General features: G+C 43.9%; 1 protein-coding gene across 20 annotated transcripts in view; it reads left to right on the forward strand.

Annotated features, from left to right (window-relative positions):
• INPP4A (inositol polyphosphate-4-phosphatase type I A) overlaps window positions 1–25,498 on the forward strand; it is a 213,370-nt gene that overhangs the window by 120,062 nt on the left and 67,810 nt on the right. For 16 of the 20 annotated variants that reach the window (XM_075130681.1, XM_048858465.2, XM_048858498.2 and 13 more), the window contains exons 3-9: window positions 13,679–13,746; window positions 15,876–16,103; window positions 17,117–17,161; window positions 19,840–19,958; window positions 20,074–20,190; window positions 23,354–23,433; window positions 24,862–24,973. In XM_075130681.1, the coding sequence (XP_074986782.1) occupies window positions 15,998–16,103; window positions 17,117–17,161; window positions 19,840–19,958; window positions 20,074–20,190; window positions 23,354–23,433; window positions 24,862–24,973 (579 nt within the window). In that variant the 5' untranslated portion in view covers window positions 13,679–13,746; window positions 15,876–15,997. Of the gene's footprint in view, window positions 1–13,678; window positions 13,747–14,347; window positions 14,403–14,653; window positions 14,672–15,875; window positions 16,104–17,116; window positions 17,162–19,839; window positions 19,959–20,073; window positions 20,191–23,353; window positions 23,434–24,861; window positions 24,974–25,498 lie in introns of those variants that run through there. The other 4 variants (XM_048858480.2, XM_075130679.1, XM_075130698.1 and 1 more) reach the window with 4 other exon arrangements.

The raw sequence follows: 25,498 nt of genomic DNA on the forward strand, positions 1-25,498 counted from the left end.
TTCTTAATGAAAGTTGTCCACAGTGCAGCTTAACAGCAGAACACCAAAGACAAAGATCAAACTATGTTTGATATCAGGTTTCAGCAATGGGTCATCCTTCTAGTGCATACCAGGCTAGGCTTCAGAGGAAAGTTGGTCATTGAATTCTGCTTCCTCTTGTATTTTTTTTTTTTGAAAGGGGAAGTGCATGCTGCTGAGGGTAAATCTACAGTGCAACTAGGAATAGGCCTCTCAGTCTGGGTGACAGACTACGGCTACTGGCCACCAAGTTGGCACGCTAAAAATAGTGGTATGGTCATTGCGCCTCTGGCAGCGACTTGGCTAGCCACTGAAAGCTAGTGGGTTTTAGGGTGGGAGTGTGTGGTGGTGGTGGTGGTGGTGGTGGGGGGGGGGGGGGGTTGGATTTTGGAAAACAGTGGGAGAGAGGCCCTGGACTCAAGAAGTTTGAAAGCTTCAGCCCTTATGTATAGGACTGTTTTAATTTCTCTCTCTCAGCTTTTGACTGAACTGTTTATCTGTCTGGCCCTTAAGCGAATTAGTGCTCTAGGCAAATAATATAATCCACACAGATGTACTAAATCACTCCCTCTCCTCTTGAATAAACCTCTTCCCTTGGAGTATCTCAAAGAATGAGGAGGAATAAACTTTCTAAATAGAGAACTACCGCACAGTTTTCAGATATGTCTGATTTCACACCGTAAACTCTGGATATTAGTTCAAAGGACTCTTGCTATCCCTTACAAGCTTTCTTATCTAACGTAATCTTGTACCATTATTTAACATGGAAAGCACCTTAATACCTGCTACAATAAATTTATTTTCTACAGTAGATGCCTTGTGTAATCACACCTTAGCAAATAGCTATAGTTCTTTATTTTGGCCAAATCCAAATCTTACAATTGATTCTGAAAACTTCCATGTGGGGAGGGAAAAAAATTCCATATGGGAAGACTGGTGAGAAAACAATATTCATACAGGAAATATGTGAATTCCAGACTCAGTTATATTGGAGAACTCAAGACGGAATCAGACCAAACATCAGCAAAACATTTCATATGCTTATTTAAACCAAGCATATGAAATGTTTTGCTGATGTTTGGTCTGATTCTGTCTTGAGAGCTCCCATTTCTTCAAGTATATGCAGTTTTAAGTTCCTCATATTCCTTAGTATACTCTTGTGTTTCACGTACTTCTCACTTACTCAGCCCATGTCTTTGGCATTACCCTCTGCTGATTCAACCTTTACTGGTTTTTCTAAACCCAAAATCCAAACTGGGTAGTCTGATATTTTTTCAAAATATTTGTAAACCACCCAAGTCTGTGTATATGTAACTTTTTCTTACAGATGTTTTTAAAGGCAAGGATTGATCTAGGAAATTAACTACCTGGCAGCGGCATTAGAAGTTTGGAATTGCCAATGGCTGTAATAATGTTTTAAGAAGTCCTCTCTCTCCTGAAATTGTGTTTTTTGCAGCAGCACATAACCAAATAGTAGTTTATTTTACAATAAAACCTATGCTGGCTTGGGTAGCAAATTACATTGCTGTTTATCTTTCTGGCAAAAATATAGCTGCCTGTGAACTCTCTAGCTGTGGCCTATAGTTTTTATTTTTTCTCCAAATTATACTCTTGTCCTGCAGCAGCGTCTAGGGCAACTAATTTTGTGTAACACATTGGCTAAATTGTGTCCTATTTCCTCCTAGTTGATGGTTCGCATAGAGGATAAGAGCCCATGACTAGTGCTTGCTAATGGAGTTCTTAGTTTAGCTCAAATAGTTGAGGGCTGTAGTTTTGGTGCTTGAGGTCTTGGGTTCTATTTCTGATGATGACCTGTAGTGGGGGGTTGTAGTGCTCTGAAAACTGCTACGTGGCTATTCTGGCTTGGCTAGAAAATGAAAATATTTGCTTTTATGGCAAAGGACTCTTTGAACTCCCGAATTATAACAGAAAAGTTCAGACCCAAACAGTCGCTTCCATGGTTCCCATTCCCACAGACTTCTGATCGGCATGCTATTGAATACATACAAACTGAGGCTTGGCCTTAGGCATGCTCAGCAGTGTACCTGGCTCTGCTTCCAAGGCATTACTTATGGCGTACAGATAATGAGCTCAGTCCAATAGCTCTGCAGCCTCAGTGCCTTCTCCCATTTGTTGAGGGGAAGCTCAGTTCTCTTCACTTCATTCCCACTCAGCCCCTTCCAGCCCACCTTCCCTTTGCTGCTCTGCCTGACCTCATTCAGCTTGCATCTAGCTGCCCTCGTGTCTTGGTCGGCAGTCAGGAAATCTGGGGTTGTCGCTTGCTCAGATAGCACTTCTACTTGTCCCAGACTTCTCTGGTCAGTAGTATTTTTTCCTGGCTAGTTTATTGGATATGCCAGTAATTCCTGGTGCTTCTCTGGAGACCCACTGGCTTTCTAGCCCCCTCTAGAGTATTCTGGGAGAAAAGCAGGCCTGATCCCATTCCCCACTTGCAACTTCATGGTGCATTATCTCCTGCTTACTTTATATCGGGGTGGGGCCAGTCCCGTTCTTTCCTCCAGTGGCCTCTCTCCCCTAGCCCCCCAACAAGATCCTGGAAGGGTAAACTGGTGAGAAGGATGTACTTCCCCTTCCCGGTCACATAATCTCAGTGGAGGGTAAATGCTCTGTCCCCCTCCTAAGGGGCGGCAGGTTTGTATACTTTTTGGTGGTGCCCAGAATCTGCCCCTGCCCAAACTCCACCCCCACCTGCCCAAGGCTCTGGGAGGGAGTTTGGGTAGGGGAGGAGGTCTGGGGTGCAGGCCCTAGGCTGAGGCAGGGGATTGGGGTGCAGGCTCTGTGAGGGAGTGTGGGGATGGGAGGGGGTGCAAGTTCTGGGAGGGAGTTTGGAGATGGGCGGGGGTGTGGAGGGAGGGGGTGCAGGTTCTGGGAGGGAGTTTGGGACTGGGAGGGGTGCAGGGGTGAGGGGTGTGGGGTGAGGGCTGTGGGGTATGGCAGCAGATGAGGGGTTTGGGATGTGGGAGGGGCTCAGGGCAAGAGTACTGGTGTAGGGGGTGATGGCTCTGTCTGGGGCTGGGAATGAGGGGTTTGGGGTGTGGGAGGGGCTCAGGGTGACAGTAGGAGTGTGGGGGGTGAGGGCTCTGTCTGGGGTGGGGGGTTTGGGGTGTTAGGCTCAGGGCTCAGGCAGAGGGTTAGGGTGTGGGGGGATGAGGGCTCTGGCTGGGACTGGAGATGAAGGGTTTGGGGTGCTGGAGGAGCTCAGGGCTAGGGTAGAGGGTTGAGGGTGTGTGTGGGCGGTGAAAGCTCTGCCTAGGGTTGTGGGCTCTGGGGTGGGGCAGGGCTGGGGATGAGTTTGGGGTGCAGGCAGGATGCTCCAGGACAGGGACCAGCGAGGAGGACTCCCCCCAGCCCTTTCCCTCTTGGGAGCAGCAAGCTCTGGGGGAGGAGCCCCCCTTTTCCGCCCCCTCAGCAGCACACTCACCCCCACCACTGTCACTGCATGTGCTCCTAGGGCCTCTCTCAGGTCCAGGAATCTCCCTCGCCTCCCCCATGGTGGGTGCCGGGGGATGCTGCGTACGCCTCCTCCCCTGCTGTTGCCCCTGACTGTAGCCTCACTGGGGGTGAGGGATGGGGCTGCCTCCTTGCCCATCATGGGGCAGAAGCGGTGACTGCGGGTGGGGGGGGCTACCTGTGCTGGTGGAGGGTCCCGCCGGAAAAGGGAAGGGTCTGAGGTGGAAGGGCAGGCTCAGAGTCAGTCTGCCCTGGCAGTGGAGATGGGGAAAGGGGGCATTAGGACCCTGCGGCAGCAGTTGCTGGAGGGAGGCAGCATGGAGCTGCACAGCAGAGGCAGGGACGCTCTGCTCCGGGTGCGTGGGGGCAGCAAGGGAAGACCGGAGGACACTCGTAGGAGGCGCGGGGTGGTGGCAGGTGGGCCAGTGGGGGGGGGACACCCAGCCCCAAATATTGGTGGAGCTGGGCCCCTGGGCTCTGAATATTGCTGGTGCCAAGGCACCATGGGCCCATATAACTCGCTGCCTATGCCCCTCTCTGTCTGTGAGCCTCCTGCCTCTCTGCATGCAGACACCACCTGCAGCAGGTAAGAGGAGCGGAGTGAACAGAACGTTGTGGACTGTCACCAGCTATTTGCCTAGCTGGTCTACATTGTGCCGTCTTGTGGCGCGAGGCTGGCATTGTTGCAAAGAAACAAACAAATCCTCAGGTGGCAGTTGACACAGTCCCCAGAACTCTGGCCAGAATGATGAATAGCCAGTATGAGTTTACCAAATCTAGAACAATGTCATCCAAATTAGGACTCCATACATGCCGTTTGAATGTCGTCTGAACAGATTTTACAGCAAAATATACTGTGAAATAAATGAAATACTGAGTTTGCAATTCCAGCTCTTGTATATCTCAAGGCAGTACAATCTATTAATGTACCAGAAATTATCAATGAAGGCAATAAAAAGGGTAACAGACCTCTGGAACCGAAACAGTTATTTCACTAGAAAGATATCAACATAATCCTAGATCAGTGACGATATTAGGTATTACTGCACTCAGTGCCTGCATAATATATGAAATATTTGTAGCAAAATATTTTTCTTACCCTAAATACTATGATATTAATATTCTGGTACTTATAAATTGTTCTTAAATGGTTAAGCTAAGAATATTGTTTCAGCAGTGCACATATTTTATGCTATGTATAACAAACATTTAATTATGTAATATATATATGGGGGTGGTGGTTATTGAAGACTTAAGTACTGTTAAGGAAAAGTTAGCATATCTGCATATATGACTTTATTTTGGGCCGTATAATTCGTAACAGTACCAATTGAAAACTGTTGGAAAAAATTGCATTTATATATTTATATTAGTGCCATAAATTACACTGCATTAATCCCAGTAATAACAGCTGTGGAATATAGCTCCTTTGTTTATCATTGATTTTTTTACCAATTAATTGCTTCATTTGCTGGGTCAATTAGTTACAGTGGGATGAAACTCAAAGAAATCACATATTTTAAGCTTGTCCTCTGGCATATTTATATGTGTGCATTTTTTAGACATTTAAAAATAAGTGTTGAATAATTGCAAGTTACAGAAGTGCCATGTAAAATGGACAAAACTAGTGAGACACTTCAACATACCTATGTCCCAATTCAGCAGTCTGTAGTAATTCAGCAAACCTCAATAGCAGACTAAACCTTGGGGTATACTTTCTCATGTCCCTAGTGCAGGGTCCTATTGCAGAGTTGTGGCCTACTGTATGCTAGGAAGACAAGGCAGAACCTGGATATAATGCACTAAACATATATGCAAAATTAAGAAAATAGTATCAACACATGATTCTATGATTGTTGGATTACTTTGTGATCAGAATAAAATGGCTTTATTAAATATAGTACATTAGCATATGGGGTGGTTGAAAGGAATCTTTATGGTTCAATTTATTGATTTTGCTGTAAGTCACGCTTGCATTCCAACAAAATGAGTGTCAAATTTCTGATTTACAAATGTATTTTTATTCATTTCAGTGCTTTTTCTCTGTATTTTCTCCTGTCTCCCCCCAGCTCATTCACATGATCTGTTTGCCCAGAAATGGACGGCAATTTGAGTGCCTTCCACATAAAACCAATAACAATAATGAAATCCTTAATGGACTTCATAGAGCATATGGCCTGCCTCCCTTGTGGTTTGTTTTGGTTGATTGGTTTATCAGTTTGTTACGGGCAGTGGGTTGAGAACTGCTGCTCTAAAAGTTTGTTCACGAGCTGGATCCCCTCAACCGAGAATGTTTTGTTACCAGCTCTCATGCAGTTTGTCCTGGGCTTCATGTGCTGTGCTTTGGCCCACAAGAGCGCAAGTGTCTTGGCAATTCATAGATAAAAAATTTGGTCTTGAATGTAGCTGGTCCTTGGCCAATAAATGTCTTGAATGGTCTTGGTCCATGAATTGCTTTGAAGGTTGGGACCAGGGCCTGAGACTGGCATCTGAAATTGACTGGGAGCCAGTAGAGAAACTTGAGCGTAGCCTGCTGTGCTTGTAGCAGCCTACACCATGGAGAAAGTGAGCAGGCTTTCATCTCTTTCTTGCATGATACAAGTGGGAAAACAGTGGGAGACTCAAGTTCTACACAACTGTAGATTTCCAGAGAGGTCCTATATAGCCCTGTAGCCATGTTGTAAATCATAGAGAAATCATTCCATGAACGAGAAACTGCATCAGAATGTAGCTGCCATAGTTCATGGGAAAAAGGTAAAAATTCATTTAAATGATAGATACTGTAAGCTGTTTTTTGTTTTTCTTTTTGTGGTAAAATGATTGGTTGTTGAATTTCAAACTGTGTTGTAGCAAGACTTATGGTTTCAATTGCGTTGTTCTCTCTTCTAGTTGATGAAGCTGTTTAAAAATTCTACAAAACAGAACATAACCATGCTTTTTGTTCTTTCTAGCTATTGTATACAGATCTCTCTGCTTAACGGGCTATTTATTTCTGTAATTAATATTTGCTTTCAGATGTAGGCGTACATATTTTGTATTAATGGAGATAGAACTAAAGAAATGGGAATATTTTGATCATGAGTAAATTAAATTTTAAAAAGTGAGTCTGCTGCTTATTTTTCAGTTGTGAATATATACAAATTGCCTTCATTTACACAAGGAGATGACTAATTAAATGGCCTAAATTGCAGTTTCCAGTTAAGTGCTCCCAAATATCACAGTGTGGTTAAAATTAGTTTCTAGATTAACTGAGTTTTTTAAAGCTTCTAATAACTTTTGTTGATCAAGAAGAAAAACAGTGCGATTTATAGGTCATATCTAAGTAGGTGGAGAAGGGTGTGGGAAAAGGAAGAAAACCACTTCCTGTAGTTTACACGGCACTTAGTCGAAATGTCAGTGAAAGGATGTATTGGGGGATTTCCACACTGCATGAATGTATTTGTATTCATTTTCTTTAATGCACTTCCTGCCCTCCAGCTGGTGGCTTCTTGCCATCTGCAGGCACTCAATTTTAGCATAATAAAGAGTAAGAATGATTGGTACCTGGCTGGGCACTATTGGGAGGACCTTTTTGGTTCATGGTAATCAAAACTCTTTTCAACGAGGGGATCGTTGAGCCAATTAACAGTAGATTGGGGGGGGGGGGAGTTCCCTTGATAATAGACAGAGGACCAATGTCTCAGTTAGGATACAGCCTCTTTGTGCTGCTCAGGTTGTGCAAAAAGGCTAGAACCTGGCCATAGTTGGTGGATGAGAATTTTCGTGGTGGGGAGGTACTCTCAGTTGGCTTAAAGCCACAGAACTGGTTCTTTTGCCCACTGCCCCACAGGTTGTCAAAGTGTGGGTCTGAATGCTTACTTTTACAAGCTTCTTGGAAAAGTAGCTTTCATGGTTCGTTGCAAATTAGTGAAATGGTCTCTGAGCATGGGAGTGTTCTTCCTAGGAAGTGATCTGAGAGAGCCAGTTACTTTTCTGATTCTCCAAAGCACATTGAACAGTAACAGCTTCTCTAGTCTGATTTGGCAGTGTGGTAATGGAAGCATTTATGAAGTCCTGACAGTTATTAAAATTATGGTAGTTCAATCTTCACCACGACCTCCACCACCCCACAACTCCTTCATGGAAATGATGATAAATTCCTTGGATGGTCACAACCCCCGGCCATTTTCAGAAGTATTTTGTCCTTTCTTGGTTGGTCCACAAGTGCACTTGGAATGTAGTGCTCTGGTAGGAATGTGGTGATCTGCACTGATTTGACTGGACAGAACCGTTGCACCCACTTGTAAGGATCCAGACCTCAGTGATAGAGTGTCAGTGATGGCCCACCTGTTGATCACTTTAGATAAGCTATTACCAGCAGGACAGTGGGGTGGGAGGAGGTATTGTTTCATATTCTCTGTGTGTATATAAAGTCTGCTGCAGTTTCCACGGTACACATCTGATGAAGTGAGCTGTAGCTCACGAAAGCTCATGCTCAAATAAATTGGTTAGTCTCTAAGGTGCCACAAGTACTCCTTTTCTTTTTGCGAATACAGACTAACACGGCTGTTCCTCTGAAACCAGTGATTATGAGATTCTCTTTTGTTTTCTTCACACATGTAAGTCAGTGATAGAGATTCCTCCTCTGCCACTCCCCTCCCCCAATCCTGGGATGTAGCTCTGTGGCCAGAGCATGTGCAATGGCATAGAAATAGAGCAGAGGTTTTCAGACTGGGGCGCACCCCTGTAGGGGAGCACAGAGGAATGCTCGGGCGGCTATCTGTGATGCCAGCCCACGCAGTGTGGCTTGGGGAGGGAGTGACATGTCCACCCCCTTACTCACACCAGGTGGCCACCCAGCCTTGCATGTGTCTATTTTTGTCTGGGTTGGAGGGGGCGCAACCAAAAATTGTGGCTCAGCTCAAAAAGTTTGAAACCTGTTGAAATAGACGGTTGAGAGAAAGTAGGGTTTCTTCTTTGGTTTCAGGTGGTGTTGTATGTGGAGTGGTCTCCTTCTCCTGCCTTTGTGTGAATTTTGGTTACCCTTGTTCCCATAATTATTTATGTATGGTGTATGTGCGGGGAGAGTTGGAGGAGAAGGGGCTAGGAAAGAAGAGGGAGTTTCAGGATGAAAAGGGATTGATCTTTGCTGACTTGTGTGCTGTTTCATGGGGATGGTTAAGCTGTTTTCCGGAAGAGTGTGAAGACTGAAGCAGACTAAACCGCTGTGAGTGATTTTATACTTGCAAAGTGACTGAGATGGAAGTGAGGATATTAGTTTCTGTTTGTGAAGGTCCGAATTTGGGGCACAGAGGTAACCTGCATTTCCTCAACATCATTCAGATTGTTGGGATGCATATCACAGTTGTGGAGTTGATAGTTTTAAATCTTAAGCCTATGGCATATGGAGAGATGCAGCCAAGCAGATAGTCCTTGGTGAGTGTTGTAGGGTTCTTGAAATGGCATCTGATAAAGATCAGCTTTTTGGAGCCTGAGTACAGGGGTGGTAGGCGGCGGTAGTCAGTATTGCTCATATGACAGAATACAGTCTGTCACAATCCTTTTCTGCACAATAAAAATGAGCTACTGCTGGCCATAGTGATGACAATGGGTGCCGCTGAGCTGATGATGAACATAGTGTGGCGGCTAATGTGGACAAAGGCAAACTGTATTCCGCACCACTTCAGAAACCATGGATGAAGCCTTCACTTGCAGCAAAAACATGTTCGGTACGGAGTCAGTTACACCCATTGTCAGCGATGGGTCATTTTTTTTCAGTGAACAAACTCATAATCTACATATGCGATGGCTCAATTTGCATGTTCCAGACTGGGTGTGGCTAGGCATCCTGACTGGATTATGTGTATCATTGGGGCCACTGGGTTTATTTGGTGGGACAGCGGTTTTGGGTAGCAGAAGGAAGCAACCTAGTCCATTAGTATTATATAAGCTTTAGTTTGGAAAGGATTATGCCTCCATTGATTTGTACCTGAACTACTTTAATAAAGCTGCAGTCTGTTTCTTTCCACCTAACCTCCTGTGCCTGTCCTCTTTTGGACCATGTCCTTAAGCAAGCTTGAGTAACAAGGCCTGGCCTAGTCCTACACTACAAAGTTAGGGCAACGTAAGTTACCTTGCGTCAACCTATTTGTGCATGTGTCTACACTCAAATTTGTCTGTGGCAGACATAAGCACCCTATTACAACAATGCAGTAGAACCGCCTCCCTGAAGAATGTTGAGCCATGGTCGACCTCCAGAGGTTGATGCAGCGCAAGTGTGGACTCTGTGTGACCTGTATAAACCCTAACAGTCCTCCAACAGCTGTCACACAGTGCCCTACTCCCTGCGCCAGTCACCTCTCTGGTTAAAATTTTAAACTCCACTGCCCGGGGGTCACAGAGACTGGAAGGCACCCCCCTCCTGTGTGTGTTTTTGAAATGCCTTTTCCAGATTGCCCACCTTGCGTGAGCTGCCAGGTGTGCTCATCTTGTTGTGTGCCACTCTCCCAACCAACTAGGCCAACTTCATGCACTAGACACACTCCTGCTTGGAGTAGACCTAGATCTCTCCTTGGGTTGTGGGGGAAGAAGCTGTGCAAATACAGCTGCAGACCAGGCATAGAAAAGTGGACATCTATGAGCAGATGGCATGGGTGAAGCAGACAATGGGGTACAACTGGGATCAGCATTTGTTTTGCATGCAAGTGAAGGAACTTCGCCAGGGATATCACAGGACCAGGGAGAACAATAATAGATCTGATGCTGCTCCCACAGGCCTGTTGCTTTTACAACAAACTGCATGTCATAGTTAGCAGGGACTCCACCTGCACACTGCAACCACTGTGAATACCTTGGAGGAGCCCACGACAGAGTCCTGTGGTGTGAACCGCGAGGAGGAGATGCAGTGGGGGACTCCAGCCATACGACAAGCCTGGACCTGTTCAAGACTCTGCCACAGTCTAGCCAGTCCCACCAGATGAGTGTGGATGAGCCTGGTGAAGGGGAAGGGACTTGGGTAACTTGCGTGCATCCATTTTTCCTTGCAAGGTTTAAACTTAGAGATGGCGACCAGCCTGTCCCCAAGTTAACAAGACCGGTATTGAGTTAACAAAAGACAGGTATTGCATCCGATGAAGTGAGCTGTAGCTCACGAAAGCTTATGCTCAAATAAATTGGTTAGTCTCTAAAGTGCCACAAGTACTCCTTTTCTTTTTGCGGATACAGACTAACACGGCTGCTACTCTGAAACCTGACTTCTCATTGTTTTACTCAATCAAGAAGAGGTATGGGTGCAACAGAGGTAGAGTTTGCCTCTGCTTTTTATTTACCTGTAGGATTGGCGGGGGGGGGATGAGGATATGGTGTACTTCTTTATGTACATAGGGATGTCCCTTTAATTCTCCTGACAGATTTCAATGCAAATTTCATGGAGATACTCTGCAATCTTCTCCGAGGGCTTGTAGGGAAGGCTGCCTTATTTCTTCCTCTGTGGTAGGGCACTTTCCCATGCCACTGTGCAGTGAATTTGGCTGGAGTCGTAATAAAAAGGCTAGCAACATATGGGTCTGGGCAGCTTCCAGATGCCAGTCGCAGCTGAGCTCTGTGCGTTTGTTACCCTGAGGAGTGAGATATTGGCTAAAATCACCACCGCTTGTGGAAAATAGTGTCAACATCCAGTGCCGTTGCCCTATGTTAGTACCCATGGAATAGGGACTGAAATTTCTTAGCTTCATGCAACGGAAAATCCTTTCCTCTCCTCACTTTTTATAAGCTATACTCACCATGGCTGCGGCTGGGGAGCAGTGCCATACTGAGGTGCTCCAAAGCTGAAGTCTCAATAAGCGGGTGTTATCAGAAGTGTTTATGACAATGAGGGAAAAGAATTTTGAAACTTATCTTCCCCTTTCCGTTGTGATTGTAAATCCGGTTGTGATGCTGGCAAACCAGATGCTAGTTCTTGCCCAGGCTATAGGCATTAGCTAAGAACTGACAAACTTATAGCTGGAGACCAGACCAGTTTACCCATGTGTTAGTTTTGCTCAAAACAGGTATTAGTCTTATAAGAATGTATTTAGTGTTTAGCTTGGCTGCTGGTGGGTGCAGAGCACCCACCAAATTTTTCAACGTGGGTGCTCAAGCCCCGAAGCACCCATTTCTGTCAGAAATGACAGAGACCAAAAAGTGCCGCGTGGGTTTGTGGGATTTTTTTTTAAAAAGGTGCAAAAATTATGGGCTATGGATGGGATGAGGATGTTGGATCATATTAAAGAAGTTCAGTATTAAAATCACAAATGAGTTTGATTCCCCATAGTTTAAATTCCAGGGTATTACTAATTAAGAGGTCTCTTAGTTTTTGGTACTGTTTCTCTCCCTCTATGTGTGAAACTTGCAAGCTGCTAATTGTGTTAGTACATTCTAAGACAGAGTCTGTTCTCAAAGCAATTCACAGAGAGAGAGACTCAAAGCAATACTCTAACAACAGAAACAACACCCAGAGACTCCCCACCCTTTTGTTGTATTAACAATTGTGATTAAAATAGAGATAGAGGATGTATGTGGATGGATGTCTGGTGTGGATAATAACTGAATGATCAGGGAGGTGCCAGCCTAAGAATCCAGTGTCCATTGGCTGAAGAAGGCGTCAAGTGGAAATAACCAGAGGACCCCCTGGAGGGCAGACTGGAATCCACCCAACAGCCTCAAGAATGGGAGAACCAAAGAACAAGATAACATCTTGGAGCCCTCAGGAATGTGCTATCTGCTGATTGATTCAGCAACAGCATGATGAAGCTATTCCCATAGACTGGCATAGGAAGAAATTCCTATAAAAATAGACTCTAAAAAGTGAGAACTTTGGGGTCTGATTCTGCAAACCAACTTCCAGGAGCATCAGATGAGCATCTGACAAGGCCCTGCTCCCTCCTCATGTCCAGGTCACCTGGCCAGTGGCTTGGCATGAGCAACTCTAAGGCTGGTAACTATGATAACAACCTTGCAGAACCTGTGTGTGTGTGTGTGTGTGTGTGTGTGTGTTTGTATGAATGAATGTGTGAATAAATATGAGATTGAATGGAATGTTACAACTAGAACTAACTGCTTACTATGATTCTTTCTGTATTCACAATAAATGTGGTATTTTGCCTTTTTCCCTTTAATAAGATCCTGCTGGTTTTTATTTTATTGGTACAACAAGGAGATGGAGAAAGTTGCATGCTTTGAACTTGACCCTTAGCTCCCAGAGGTCCCTAGTTAAGTCATTTATATCCCATATTGCAAAAATTTTGAAAAGGCATTTCGCCAGACAGCTATGCATGGCACAGTGGGGCTACCTATGGCGCAGAACCAAATAATGTACACCTCCAAGCAATTATACACACTTTAGCAGCTGTATGCTGATGTAACCACAGTTTGCGCCAATTACAATTTGTAGCACAAACATGGCCTGCTTGGACTCTAGTAAAAAGCAAAAAATATAGAGTGCGGTTCTCCCAACCCACTTTCATCATAGTGTGCCCTTTGCAAGATGCTTAAGTATGGTGGGATTTTCATACTCCTTTAAGTTATTTAGTTCTCTTTTCTGCTTTTTAGGGCCTTAAATTTACTCTGGAGAAACTGAACCACTAACAAATACAAACCTCCAGTTATCCCATGATGTATTTATAAATAACTTCTTTTCTCTTTCTTTTTGCAATGCTTGTTTCCCGCCATTACAAAGTATTGTAAAAATTGTGGGTTTGAGTCCAGACTTAGCTCTAGAAAAGCAAGGGTAGTACGAAAAAAACAAAAACCCACCACTCACATTCTGACAGTTATATACTTACAGCTTTTTAGACTTTTGTGTAAATATTTTAGCATATTTTTCTTCCTGTTGTCTCATCCACTCACCAAATGCTGATTTGAAATCAGTCCCCCTTAGTGTTAGTTTGTTACTCTTTGTTTCTGTTATGATTGGCTGTTGCCCTTGCTAATTTTGTTTGGAAGTAAGCTGTCTGTCAAACTTACATGCTTTTGCTAAACCTGTTGCAACGCTTATCACACAGCAAAACTATGTGACAACTAGGAAGCACATATGCAGCTCTCTAATTATAAGGGAATGGGCTACAATTAGGAGTACAAATGCAATTATTTGATAAAATACAACTTTGAAATGGTGTAAGTCTTCATAAAACTGTAAGTGCATGCATTTATAAATACTACTGTTTATTTTTAGATGTGACCTTAAATCTGATTTTAAGAAATGCAAAACAACACTGTCTCACAGGAGGAAAACAGCCCTCAGTGAGTATGCTCTGTATGAATTGTCTATGAAATAAAAATGTATCACCAAGTGGAATTTAAAATTGTTTAATTTGTAATTTAGATGAATAATCAAGGGTATGTAAGGTTTCTGAAAATGATCATATTTGGTATTTTAAATAGGAGTTCTTCAGCTTGAAAACTAAGATAATTTGTCTTTCAATTTTGAATATTGATCTGTTTTAAGGGCTCCAACAGTTGCAGAGGTTTTGGCTGGAGAAGTGGCAGTCTCCTTTATCTGCCCAAGCTGTTTCTTGACCTACTGTCATAAGAACATATTATTTATCCACAAAATTAAAGTATTTGTATGATTTGTTCTTTTATGGCACTGATCCTAGATCCCTCCATATATCTCTTGTGACAATGTTACATTCCACTAGAATGCTGACGTTAACAGAGTTACCAGTAAGAGACCATTTTATATACAGAAGCAGTCAGCTAAAATCTAATACTCAAAGGAAAACAAATTGGGGGAGTGTGAGGATTTGGAAGCTGGTGGAGAGTCATGACAGATCTCCTACTTGAGCAAATCTTGTGAAATTAAATACTTTTCTATGATGACTGCCTCTTTATTAACCATCAGATGAATTAGAAGAATTGGAAAACTATCTGCTTCAATTGCTTACTGTCATGCTATGGTAAGAGTATAGTTCGTTATGATGCATGCTAACACTTTCGGGGATGAAGTATGCAAGTCTCTCATCTTTTGGTTTACTGATTTAATTAGTGTTCCTTTTTTCACTTGGAACTGATTTACATCACTCCATTGATTTATAGGCACTTTCAGTTGATGCATAAATTCTTATGTGCAAGGAATGCTATTCATTCTGAATTGAATTATAGGGTGGCCCATCTGCTGGTTTTGGGAGCAGATAGTCAACAATTCCTTCTCTCAACTCACCCCAAAGTGAGTTTCCTGTTTTAAAATTTAGTTAGTTCTGTGCTCACAAACATTGGCCTTATTATTTGTCTCATAATCCTGTAAGGAAAAAAATATCTCTGATGTCCAGAGTGGTTGAAAGGTTTCATGATAGAATGAAGTGTTATAGAGGCATTAGAAGCAAGAATAATGCGTGTGTGGTCACAGTCACTACGTTTCCATTTGTTGTATTTTTCTTCTTGTTCTTCTTAGTTGGAAAGAGTTGCCACAACAATGTTATGAAATATATAGAAAAGTTTCATAACTGCAGTGTTAATGTAGCTGAGGGAGGAAGGAAACCTTCAAATTAATCAACCTAATCAAATTTAGCAGGCCTTAGATCATACTTTTCTCTCCTTGCCTGTACTGGCCCACATCTTTCTTTCTGGCACCATTTGGGGAAGAAGATCACAGCTCCCTTGTATTTATCTTGTCTAATATGCACCGGGAATGTTGGCATTATTTTTATATATTATTGGACTAATTCATATCATGTTGCAAGGAGTTCAACAGCTTAATTGTGCATGAAAATCTTTCCTCTTCCATTTTAAAATTGTCTGCAGTTGGAATGTGAGTTATAAAATGTAATGATTATTAATATTGTTAATAACTTGCCTGATGGTAATGAGGTTTATTAATAATTAATCTTAAAAACAACAGGGTACAATGCTGCAAAGTAAAATATCCCTGATCTGTCATATTTTTAGGTTTATACCTTTTTTAATGGTGGTAGATTCTAAAATGGAAGAGTTTGTTGACTGCTAACCACAGCATTTCCTGTCTTCTATTTATATTCTGCTGGCCATTCTCCCTCTGACCTTATCTATTGTCCTATTTCTACAGAAAGAGGCCACATCAGACAAATTTACTCTCAATCCCCTGGGGTTATGAGAACCACCAAACGTCATTAAAGATGTAATCACTTAAGTTAACACAGCAGCTGCTCTCTTCCCTTTGTCTAATAGAGATCAGGGTTGAGAGATACCTGACAGAAAAGCCTTTTTTGCAAGTTGTACTGTATTTAGACAGTTTTCATTAAAAGTCCTACAGAAGCATGAATCATGTGAATTGTTACCTTGCATTTTACCAGCATTTAGCTTTCTATCAGAGTTAGTTACTTAAGGTAATTTTAAATCTATAGATTTGCCACTGTTACAGTGAGTTGACAATGGTCATTTTAATTTTGTTTTAGTTATGCTTAGCATGGTGATATTGGAGGATTAGCGACTGGCGACAATCTGCTCCACTCTCATACTTCGGCAAGACAAATCACTAACGTCTAGCAGCAAGAAGAGACGTGTTCTTCATGACAAAATGACAGCAAGAGAACACAGCCCCCGCCATGGTGCAAAATCCCGCACTGTGCAACGGGCCTCCACTATTGACATTGCCTCTGACATGCTAGGTCTGTCTCTGGCAGGTAAGCACCTTTGCATCATCTGGTGCCTACATATTCCTTTCAGACATACTTACATTATTATTTTTTCAAAATCTTTGTTGTTTTTTGGAAGTTTTAAACATTCCTGTTTATCCTCAGTGCATGCGATGGAGGGATTATCCTGAAATTCAAATACCAATAGACTGCCTTTTAAAAACTTATTTTGCCCTATTTTATAGACAAGGAACTAGAAGTGGCAGCAGGGAGGAGAAGGCTAGATTAGGCTAGATCTTCCATGATCATTGGACAAGCCAAAGGAAAACAAAGCTCCAGAACAAGGCTCAGAGATGAAGAGGATGGGAGGAAGAGAGGAAGTGTGAATGTGTGTGTGCGAACTGTCTGGGTAACCCGCACTTTAGGCATTGGGTAAAATCCTCAACAGCATCTAAGTAACTTAAGGCCTGGACGACACTTGAATGTGATCCGAATTTGGTTAGGGATGTGATATTTTTTAACTGATATGATTATACTGGTACAAGCCCTAGTGTTAGCCATTATAAAGGTGCCTTATAGTCATATAGCTGATTCCCCTTCCTGTAAGGGGATAATTATACTGGTATAAGCACACTCATACCTGTGTAACTACTTCCACCCTAGGGGAGTTATACCATTTTAACTATGTCAGTATTGAAATGGTTCCACTTTCTAGTATAAACAAGGCTTCACCTCATTTAGGTGCCTTTCAATGAGATGTAGGATTCTAAGTATTTGTTGCTTTTGAAAATGGGACTTGGGCTCCTAAGTCACTTAGGCACTTTGAAAAACCCCATAACCATTGCCTTAAATTTTTTTAATCCAGTGGCTTTGCAGGTGTTAAAGATGTAATATGTAAATATTTTAAAATAGTTTTTCAAGCTTCACTGAATTAAAAAAAAGTCACATAAAATGTTCTATAGATTCCCTAAAATATTTCCCCTCTCTAACTGTAACTTCAATTCAAGAATTGTATGAGAACAATGGAGAGTTAACCTTTTACTAATTTTTCTGCTCTACAGGAAACATCCAGGATCCAGATGAGCCAATTTTAGAGTTCAGCTTAGGTCAGTAGTTTTTAATGACACTTTTTAAAACCGTTTCTGGTTTTCATGGGATTTGCTGTTGAATATTTTTTTACCAGTGTTGATCTGGAAAGGGCTACCATACAAATAAGTGTTGAGAGGGATATGCACTTGCATTTGTATGGAGCTTTCCCTGCTTTCTGTAAAAGGGTCTTGACAGATAGCATGATAGGCTGGAGTGAACCAACTATGCTATACTTTGGAAGTCTATAGGTTAAAACTTCTTCTGTACTTTTAGATTTAATGAGTTCGAGATTGAGATTGTTGCTTCAATCTCAATTTGTTAGCACTATGAATCTTTAAGAAAATTACACACCTGCATAAATGGATGACAAATATTTTAGGACAGAATGTTTTCCAGTGGTTATCCACTGCCAGTTATACATTCTTTCCTGCAGTCACGTGGTTAATATGAGTCCCAGAAGTGTCCTGATTTCTAACATGGTTAAAAATGTGGCTGGTTGAATGACTTTGGACAAGTTATTTTGACCTCTTCGTGCATCAGTTAACCTGTCTGAAAACTAGAAGAAACACAGCTTCTCAATGAAAATTCAAAAGTTCCGTTTGTGGAGCACGTTCCTGGCTGAGTAACTAATTTACAAAAGTGTGAAAGCTTTATGATCTGACAGTGGTTTTTAAATGAAAATTGGAAACCAGTAATAGGTATGTTTAATACTGAATCTGAATCCGTGTGTTGTCATTCCACAGAATCTGAATTACTTATTTTTTTATGGCTTCAGCTACAGTCTGATAGATGAGCAAAGAAAATAAAAAAGTATTCAGCACTGCAATACTATTTAGGTTACATCAAGAGGTTGCCTAGCACAGACAAATTTTAGAGTTAATGCTGTACATCTAGTCACCAAGTTTCAGTCATAACGTGGACCATGGTGGGGAAAATCTAGGCATAATCATACACGCAGTGTTTTTGTAGCTGTGTTGGTCCCAAGATATTAGAGACAAAAGGTGAGTGAGATAATTTCTCTTAGTGCAGTGGTGGGAAAACTTTTTGGCCCGAGGGCCACATCTGGGTATAGAAATTGTATGGAGGGCCATGAATGCTCACGAAATTGGGGTTGGGGTGCAGGAGGGGGTGAGGGCTCTGGCGGGGAGTGTGGGATCTGGGGTGCGGCCCGAAATGAGGAGTTCAGAGTGCGGGAGGGGACACTGGGGTGGGGCAGGGGGCATGAGGGCTCCAGCTGGGGGTGCAGGCTCTGGGGTGGGGCTGAGGATGAGGGGTTTGGGGTACAGGAGGGTGCTCCAGGCTGGGACCGAGGGGTTCGGAGGGTGGGAGGGAGATCAGGGCTGGGGCAGGGGGTTGGAGCATGCGGGGGTGGCTCAGGAGTGCAGGCTCCAGGCGGCACTTACCTCAAGCAGCTCCTGGAAACAGCAGCATGTACCTCCTACGCAGAGGCACAGCCAGGCAGCTCTGCTGTGTGCTGCCCTGTCCGCAGGCGCTGCCGCGTGCTACCCCGTCCACAGGTGCTGCCCCTGCAGCTCCCATCGGCTACTGTTCTCGGCCAATGGGAGCTGTGGGGGTGGTGTTTGGAGTGCAGAGGAGCCAGAGGGGGGGACATGCTGCTGCTTCTGGGAGCCGTGTGGAGCAGCCCCCCGACCCTGCTCCCCGGATGGAGTGCTGGAGCAGGGCAAGCTCCAGACCCCGCTCCCCAGTGGGAGCTTGAGGGCCAGATTAAGATGGCTGGCAGGCTGGATGTGTTCCGCGGGCCGTAGTTTGCCCAGCCCTGTCTTAGTGGATCAGCTTCTGTTGGTGAGAGAGACAAGCTTTTGAGCTTACACACTGTGTAAGCTTGAAAGCTTGTCTCTCTCATCAATAGAAGTTGGTACAAAAAAAAGATTTTACCTCATCACCTTGTATCTCTAGGCACAATGACGGCATTCCAACTGGAGACAACATGGATTATCAGCCTTAATACCAAAGTTCTGTTTAGCTATGTATGGAAGGCAATCACATACAAAGTTTTTGGAAGGAGATTCCTCTTCCGTGTCCCCCTCCACAGTAGTTAAAATAATGGCTTTGTAGGTGAATGAAAGGACAATAATTTTGTTAGAGGAAATAAAGTTCCCTCTTGTTTTGATGGACCATCATCTACTTCTGTTTACAATGCAGACACATGGCTGGTATTCAAGCACTCCCAATGATATCCTTGAGAAGATACTATTGATCAAAGAGTTCAGCAGACTGCAGGCTTATTTCATGCACACCGTGCCCATGAGCTTTCCACTGGAGAAATACCCCCTTGTGCCATTATGAACAGTAGTGCCTGATGGGAAGGGTGATGGTTGCACTACCTGCCTCTCACAGTGGTTCTTCTGGGGGAGACTAATTTTAAATTGCAGCTGGGACCCCACAGCACGTTCCAGTTTTGTGCATGTTATATCTTTTGTGTGTGTAAAAATACCCACATTTGCATATGCATAGTTGGTAACTGCAAATCTGACTACCTGATCTTTGTGTGCAATAGTTGTTTGCATGCACAAACGTGAGTGTTGTACCTATGCACAAAACAGAAGCATACTGAAAATTTGGCCCTTCATCACTTGCCCACTCTTTGTATTATACATGTTTATGAGAGCTGTAGAATTTTGGACAATGTCAGAAAGACCATGACTTTAAAAATTATATTCTTAAACCTCTAAAGTTTGCAGTGAGTTGCTCACACCATCGCTAGATCGAAAACCAAATACTTTTGTCGCAGTGAGTGTCACTACACCTCCTCAGGCATTCTGGACAAAGCATGCACAGACAGAGATTATTGAGGTAAGTGGTGGTATATTATTGCTCTTGATTTAAGGTTGAAGCTAGTATAAGGAACATTTATTTCAACATACATCACACTGCATTAATATTACTTTTTTCTTGTTTATAATCATAGGGAACAAATAATCCTATCTTTCTAAGCAGTATTGCTTTTTTTCAAGACTCTCTTATCAATCAAATGACGCAAATCAAACTTTCTGTGTACGACGTCAAAGATAGATCTCAGGGAACAGTAAGTGCACTTGTGTATTCCTTCATAATCCTTCTGTCATTTCTGTTGCTCTAAATTAAACCAAAGCTCTGGATTTTCACCTCATGTACGATGAAACCTGTTCTTACATTGGGGCCCCCTGCAAAGCTCTTAATTTGGTGTGTCCTACACATTTAAAGGCTGAAATATGCCCTACACGTTTAAAGTGAAAGGTGCCATCTTTGTGGCACTTTGTTCTAAATTAGAATGATGGTCTCTCTTGGCCTCAAATTAGAGTTGTGTGAAATTTTAAAAAAAAGTGTTTTGAGGGTTTTTATATGAAAATGATTGCAATTTGGCTGTGCGTAATTCCACAAACCCCAAATTTTGCTTCACAGTAATCTTTTCTTTACAATTGTTCATTGAAAACAAGTGAAAAACCTAAGAATCTGCATGCAAAGCCATTTTCCCTCAAAATTGGGCCTATCTTAGGATAATTTTTCTCAAAAATGAGCCCACTTTCCAGTTCTTGATGAAAACTGGGGGTGGGGGGGAAGCTCCATGATTTTTGAGTAGTTTTTAATTTCAGTATGAACACTCTGCATCCTCTTATTCAAAAACACTTAGCACTGCCAGTTTATCATTGCTTAGCAGCATATGGAGTTCCACAACATCAAAATCCCTGCAACCTTCTGACACCTCAGTCTTGCTTTTCAAAAATTCCTGAATTGCAAAATAGAAGGTTGTTTCTGAAGCAAAAATGCCAGAAGATGCATTCAGGAAAGCAACCATGCAATCTGTTTTCTGACATAAGGATACTCTGGATCAGCCCTTGAATTTATATGCCTGAGGAATTACTCATTCTCTGTTCAAACATCATCTCAGTAAAGGACAGCCTGAAGTGAATGTTATGATTGATACTCACCCTCTGACGTGTGTATTACCTACTAACAAACTGAAGTCCAAGAAAAAGTAATAACTTCAACCCAGCTCGTCCCCTTCTGCAGAAGAATGAGCAAAAGAAAATTTTGGAGAAGGGAGTCTTCAGATGGATTCTCACACTGAAATTCCCCCCACCCCTGGCGTTGCCCCATTGAGAGGGTGGGGTTTGCTTCCTCATAGGAAAATCCATAAATTCAGACCCCGCCTTCACTCTACAGGTGGCCAAGGTGAGGGGCCCTGGCCAATTCAGGGCCCCCTCAGGAGCGCTGGAAACTGTGTAGAAATGGGGGGCCACCGGCACCAGATTTGTGGCCCACCCCCTGCTCTTCTTTCCCCAGAGTCCCTGCCTGCTGGGTAGGCCAAAAGCCAGAGCCACGTTATGGTAAGAGCCGCCCCAAGGAACCTCAGCTGCTGTGGGAAGCCCCGGACCCTCCACCTTCCCTGGGCGGTGCCAGGGTGCCTGAGAGTCGCCCCCAGCCCATGTCTTCGCACCCCAGGGCATGCTGCCCAGGGCAGATGGAGGGCCTGGGGCTCCCCACAGTAGTCTGAACTCCCCGGGGAGCTCTTATCATGGTCTGGCTCTGGTTTCTGGCCTGGCCAGGGGGCGGGGCCTTGGGAAGAGGAGGAGCAGGGGCAGGGCCCCGTGTAAGGTTGCCAGGCGTCCGGTTTTCGACTGGATTGCCGTGTTGAAAAGGGACCCTGGCGGCAGTGCTGACCGGGCTACTAAAAATCCAGTGGGCGGTGCAGCGGGACTACTGCAGGCTCCCTGCGGCTCCTGGAAGTGACTGCCATGTCCCTGTGGCCTGTAGGCTCGGGGTGGCCAGGGAGGCCGGGAACCATGGCCAATGGGAGCTGCGGGGGTGGCATTTGCAGGCGCGGGCAGTGCACAGAGGCCCCTGGCCCCTCTGCCTAGGAGCTAGACATGTTGCTGCTTCCGGGAGCTGCCTGAGGTCAGTGCCACCCGGATGGAGCCTGCGCCCCCTCCTGCACCCAAACTCTCTCCCAGAGCCTGCACCCCCTGGTCCAGCTCAAAACCCCCTCCCGCACCTCAACCCCCCGCCCCAGGTCGGAACCCCTTTCTGCATCCCAAATCCCTCATCCCCAGCCCAGAGCCCACACCCCCAGCCAGAGCCCTCACCCCTTCCTGCACTCCAACCCCCTGCCCCAGCCCAGAGCCCCCTCCTTCACCCTGAACCCCTGATTTCTGGCCCCACCCTAGAGCCCTCTCCTGCACCCCAATTCCCTGCCCCAGCCCAGTGAAAGTGAGTGAGGGTGGTGTAGAGTGAGCAACAGAGGGAGGGGGGATGGAGTGAGCAGGGGTGGGGCCTCAGAGAAGGGACAAGGCAGAAGTGGGGACAGGGGACAGGCAAGGGTGTTCGGTTTTCTGCAATTAGAAAGTTGGCAACCCGAGCCTTGTGGCAAGGGGCTATGAGGCCTCCCCCCACCAGGAAGGTGATCAGCTTGCCCCTGCTGCTGCTGCTGTGCACCTGCCTGAAGCTACTATGCCCATGGTAAAAAGTGGGCAGGGCATGGCCCCGTGGTTCCCCCCGGTTCTGGTGCTCCTGGGTCCAAATGTGCTTTGTGCCCAGGGCCTCACTAAATCTTAATCTGCCTCTGTCTGCACTGGCTCTGGCCCCATTGCCTGTTCTCCCATGACTCCCTGGCGCTGTGGCTCCATCAGGGTATCCCATGACTCCCCCTATCTGTGGATGCCTCAGAGTCTCAGTGGGGTGGCTGTGCAGAATAGATGACACAGTCTGAGGTTGTAGAGTCTTTGAGAGTCAATAGGAGGATGATATGTCTCCCTGGTCCTACCCAATCTTCTCTTTTGCCCATAAGCCTTTGGGGTGGGGGGCACAGTCAGGACTTTCATTATTATTGCTTGGATGGAAATACTGAGCTTCTTCTCTGACCCATTAACATAGAGAGTGAAGGTCACCCCTTTTGCTCTTCCATGCAAGACTGCACCATTTCCATGCCTTTGGTTTGGCTTGTGTGTTGGGAGTGTCCTTTTCCTCAAGCCCAGCAAAAGCGAAGGTCTTGTTTTCCTCAAGGGAAAAATCCCCAAGGTAGTAGGGGTTTTTGTTTGTTTGTTTTTTATGCTTGCTGGGCCTGGTTGGGTAGTTTATTATTATTCGTAATAGTATTTTGTTCTTAAATGTTTATTTATAATTGTAATGTTTATTCCTTGTACACGACTTGCGCTTATGGACAGGTGCTTTATGAATTGAAATTTCTGCACTAATAATGTTCCTCTTTTCAGATGTATTTATTGGGTTCTGGAATGTTCACTGTAAAGGAATTACTTCAGGAGAAGAGCCATAGATTGCATTTAACACTAAGGTTTGTAATGCCGTTTCAGTCCATCAGAAACTAACATTCCTAACATTCGCAAAAAGAAAAGGAGTACTTGTGGCACCTTAGAGACTAACCAATGTATAAATTGGTTAGTCTCTAAGGTGCCACAAGTACTCCTTTTCTTTTTGCAAATACAGACTAACATGGCTGTTACTCTGATTCCTAACATTGTGATTAGTAGGGCCCGAGAGCAGGTTGTGAAAATTGTTTTTGATTTTTAATTAAAAATAAGTGTTCGAAGTTCAGGGGCTCTACTAATGAAAATCAGTTATTGGGTGATGTTTAAAACATGTAGAACATAAGAACCTTTTCAAATATTGGGATAGATTTTTGGTGGCAAAGCATGCAGGGAACAAGGAATGAGAAAGCTGTAATTGTTTGTTGGGAGTTGTCTTTAATTCCGCAAGTTGAAAGTGTACCCACAAGTGCAATTTCTTTTCTCTTTGTGTATTTCATCAAATTGCCTTGGCATGCAGGGTGTGTGTGTGTGTACTGCAGTACACACAGTACACACACTGGCAAAACTGGCTACTCTTAACTATACTGATATCTAAGGTGTGTGAGAGTGAGAGACAGACAGAGGAGACCCTGGAAAACCAGAAGCTTTTCTTATTTACATTGGATATCTTAGCTACTGAGCTCTCTGTAAGCTTGAAAGTGTCTCTCTCTCACCAACAGAAATTGGTCCAATAAAAGATATTACCTCACCTACCCTGTTTCTCTACTTATCTATGTAAGGTATTTATATGGTCTCCATTTCTGTAGTATCTGAGCATCTCACAGACTTTAGTGTGTTTGTCCTTACAACACTCTAGCTATAGGAAGAACCAGTCTCAAAGCAGAGCAGATATCTTCAATATTATTTTAAAAAATAATTTACTGGGTGGATTAACATTGAAAAGCGTCATGGGAGGAGAGTGTCTTGTGGGGATGGTAGCTTGGTGCCAAAGAACAGGGACACAATCCAACCCTTAGGGGTCAGCTTGGAGGTATGAAATCAAGTGTGGGAGAAGTTAGGAAGCTTGTGCAGAGTGAGGGGAGCAGGAGGAGATTACAAGGAACTGAGCTCAAAGGTGTAACTGTGGGTGGCATTGCTAGAGAGGGTTAAAGGTGAAGGTGAGAATCTTGAATCTCGAAGGGAAATCAGTGAAGGGATCTTGGTAGGGGATTAGCATGTTCAGAGACACTGGAGAGGAAGATGATTGCAGCAGCAGCATATTGAAAGCCCTGAAGGAATTGGTGGGAGAAGCATAAAGGAGGTTGCATTCGTGAAGGTAAGAGATGACCAAGGCATGGACAAGAGACAAAAGGAAGTTCATTAAGTTCACAGATCAGTATGTTGTGCGTAGTAGTAATTGGTCTCCTATTGACAAACAGATCTCTCTCTAAAAAAAAAAAAACTTTTTGTTGCAGGTCTGCTGAAAGTGATCGTGTAGGTAACATCACAGTTATAGGATGGCAAATGGAAGAAAAAACGGACCAAAAGCCTCCTGTAACAAGGTCTCCTGACACCATTAATGGGAGGGTGAGTGTAAACATTGTATCAGCCTCAGATTGTCTTCAGTAATCCTGTATCTATGTTATAGGTAATGTTGTAATCTGCAAATTGCCTCTCCCTCTACCCAATCACTGACTAATTCTACTTAGCACTTATAGTCCTTTCCATTTTCAATGTACTGTACAAATATTAGCTGGTTAATCTGTAACAAACAGTTCAATGTTGATGAAATACTTCGGGTAAAGGCTGTGATATACAGTCTTTTGTAATGCTGTGAGTTCTTGAAGATGATGGAATGGAAACTTGTCTGTGGTAATTCTTATTCTATGTGCCCTTAATTACACTGGCTTGTATTGCAGTATACCCTTTAAAAAAACAAAACAAAAAAACCCACTACCTACTGTGCATGATGCATGCCTATGGGAAGTAGCTGATTTTACAAGAAATTCAGTGATGTCCATTTGTGAATCCGAAGGCAGTACCAAGCAAATGCATAAACTAGATTATTAGAAGCTGTCTGTGAAAATGGAAGTTCAAGAAGGACAGATTTGA

This window comes from Caretta caretta, chromosome 1, assembly GCF_965140235.1.
Source record: "Caretta caretta isolate rCarCar2 chromosome 1, rCarCar1.hap1, whole genome shotgun sequence".
Lineage (NCBI taxonomy): Eukaryota > Metazoa > Chordata > Testudines > Cheloniidae > Caretta > Caretta caretta.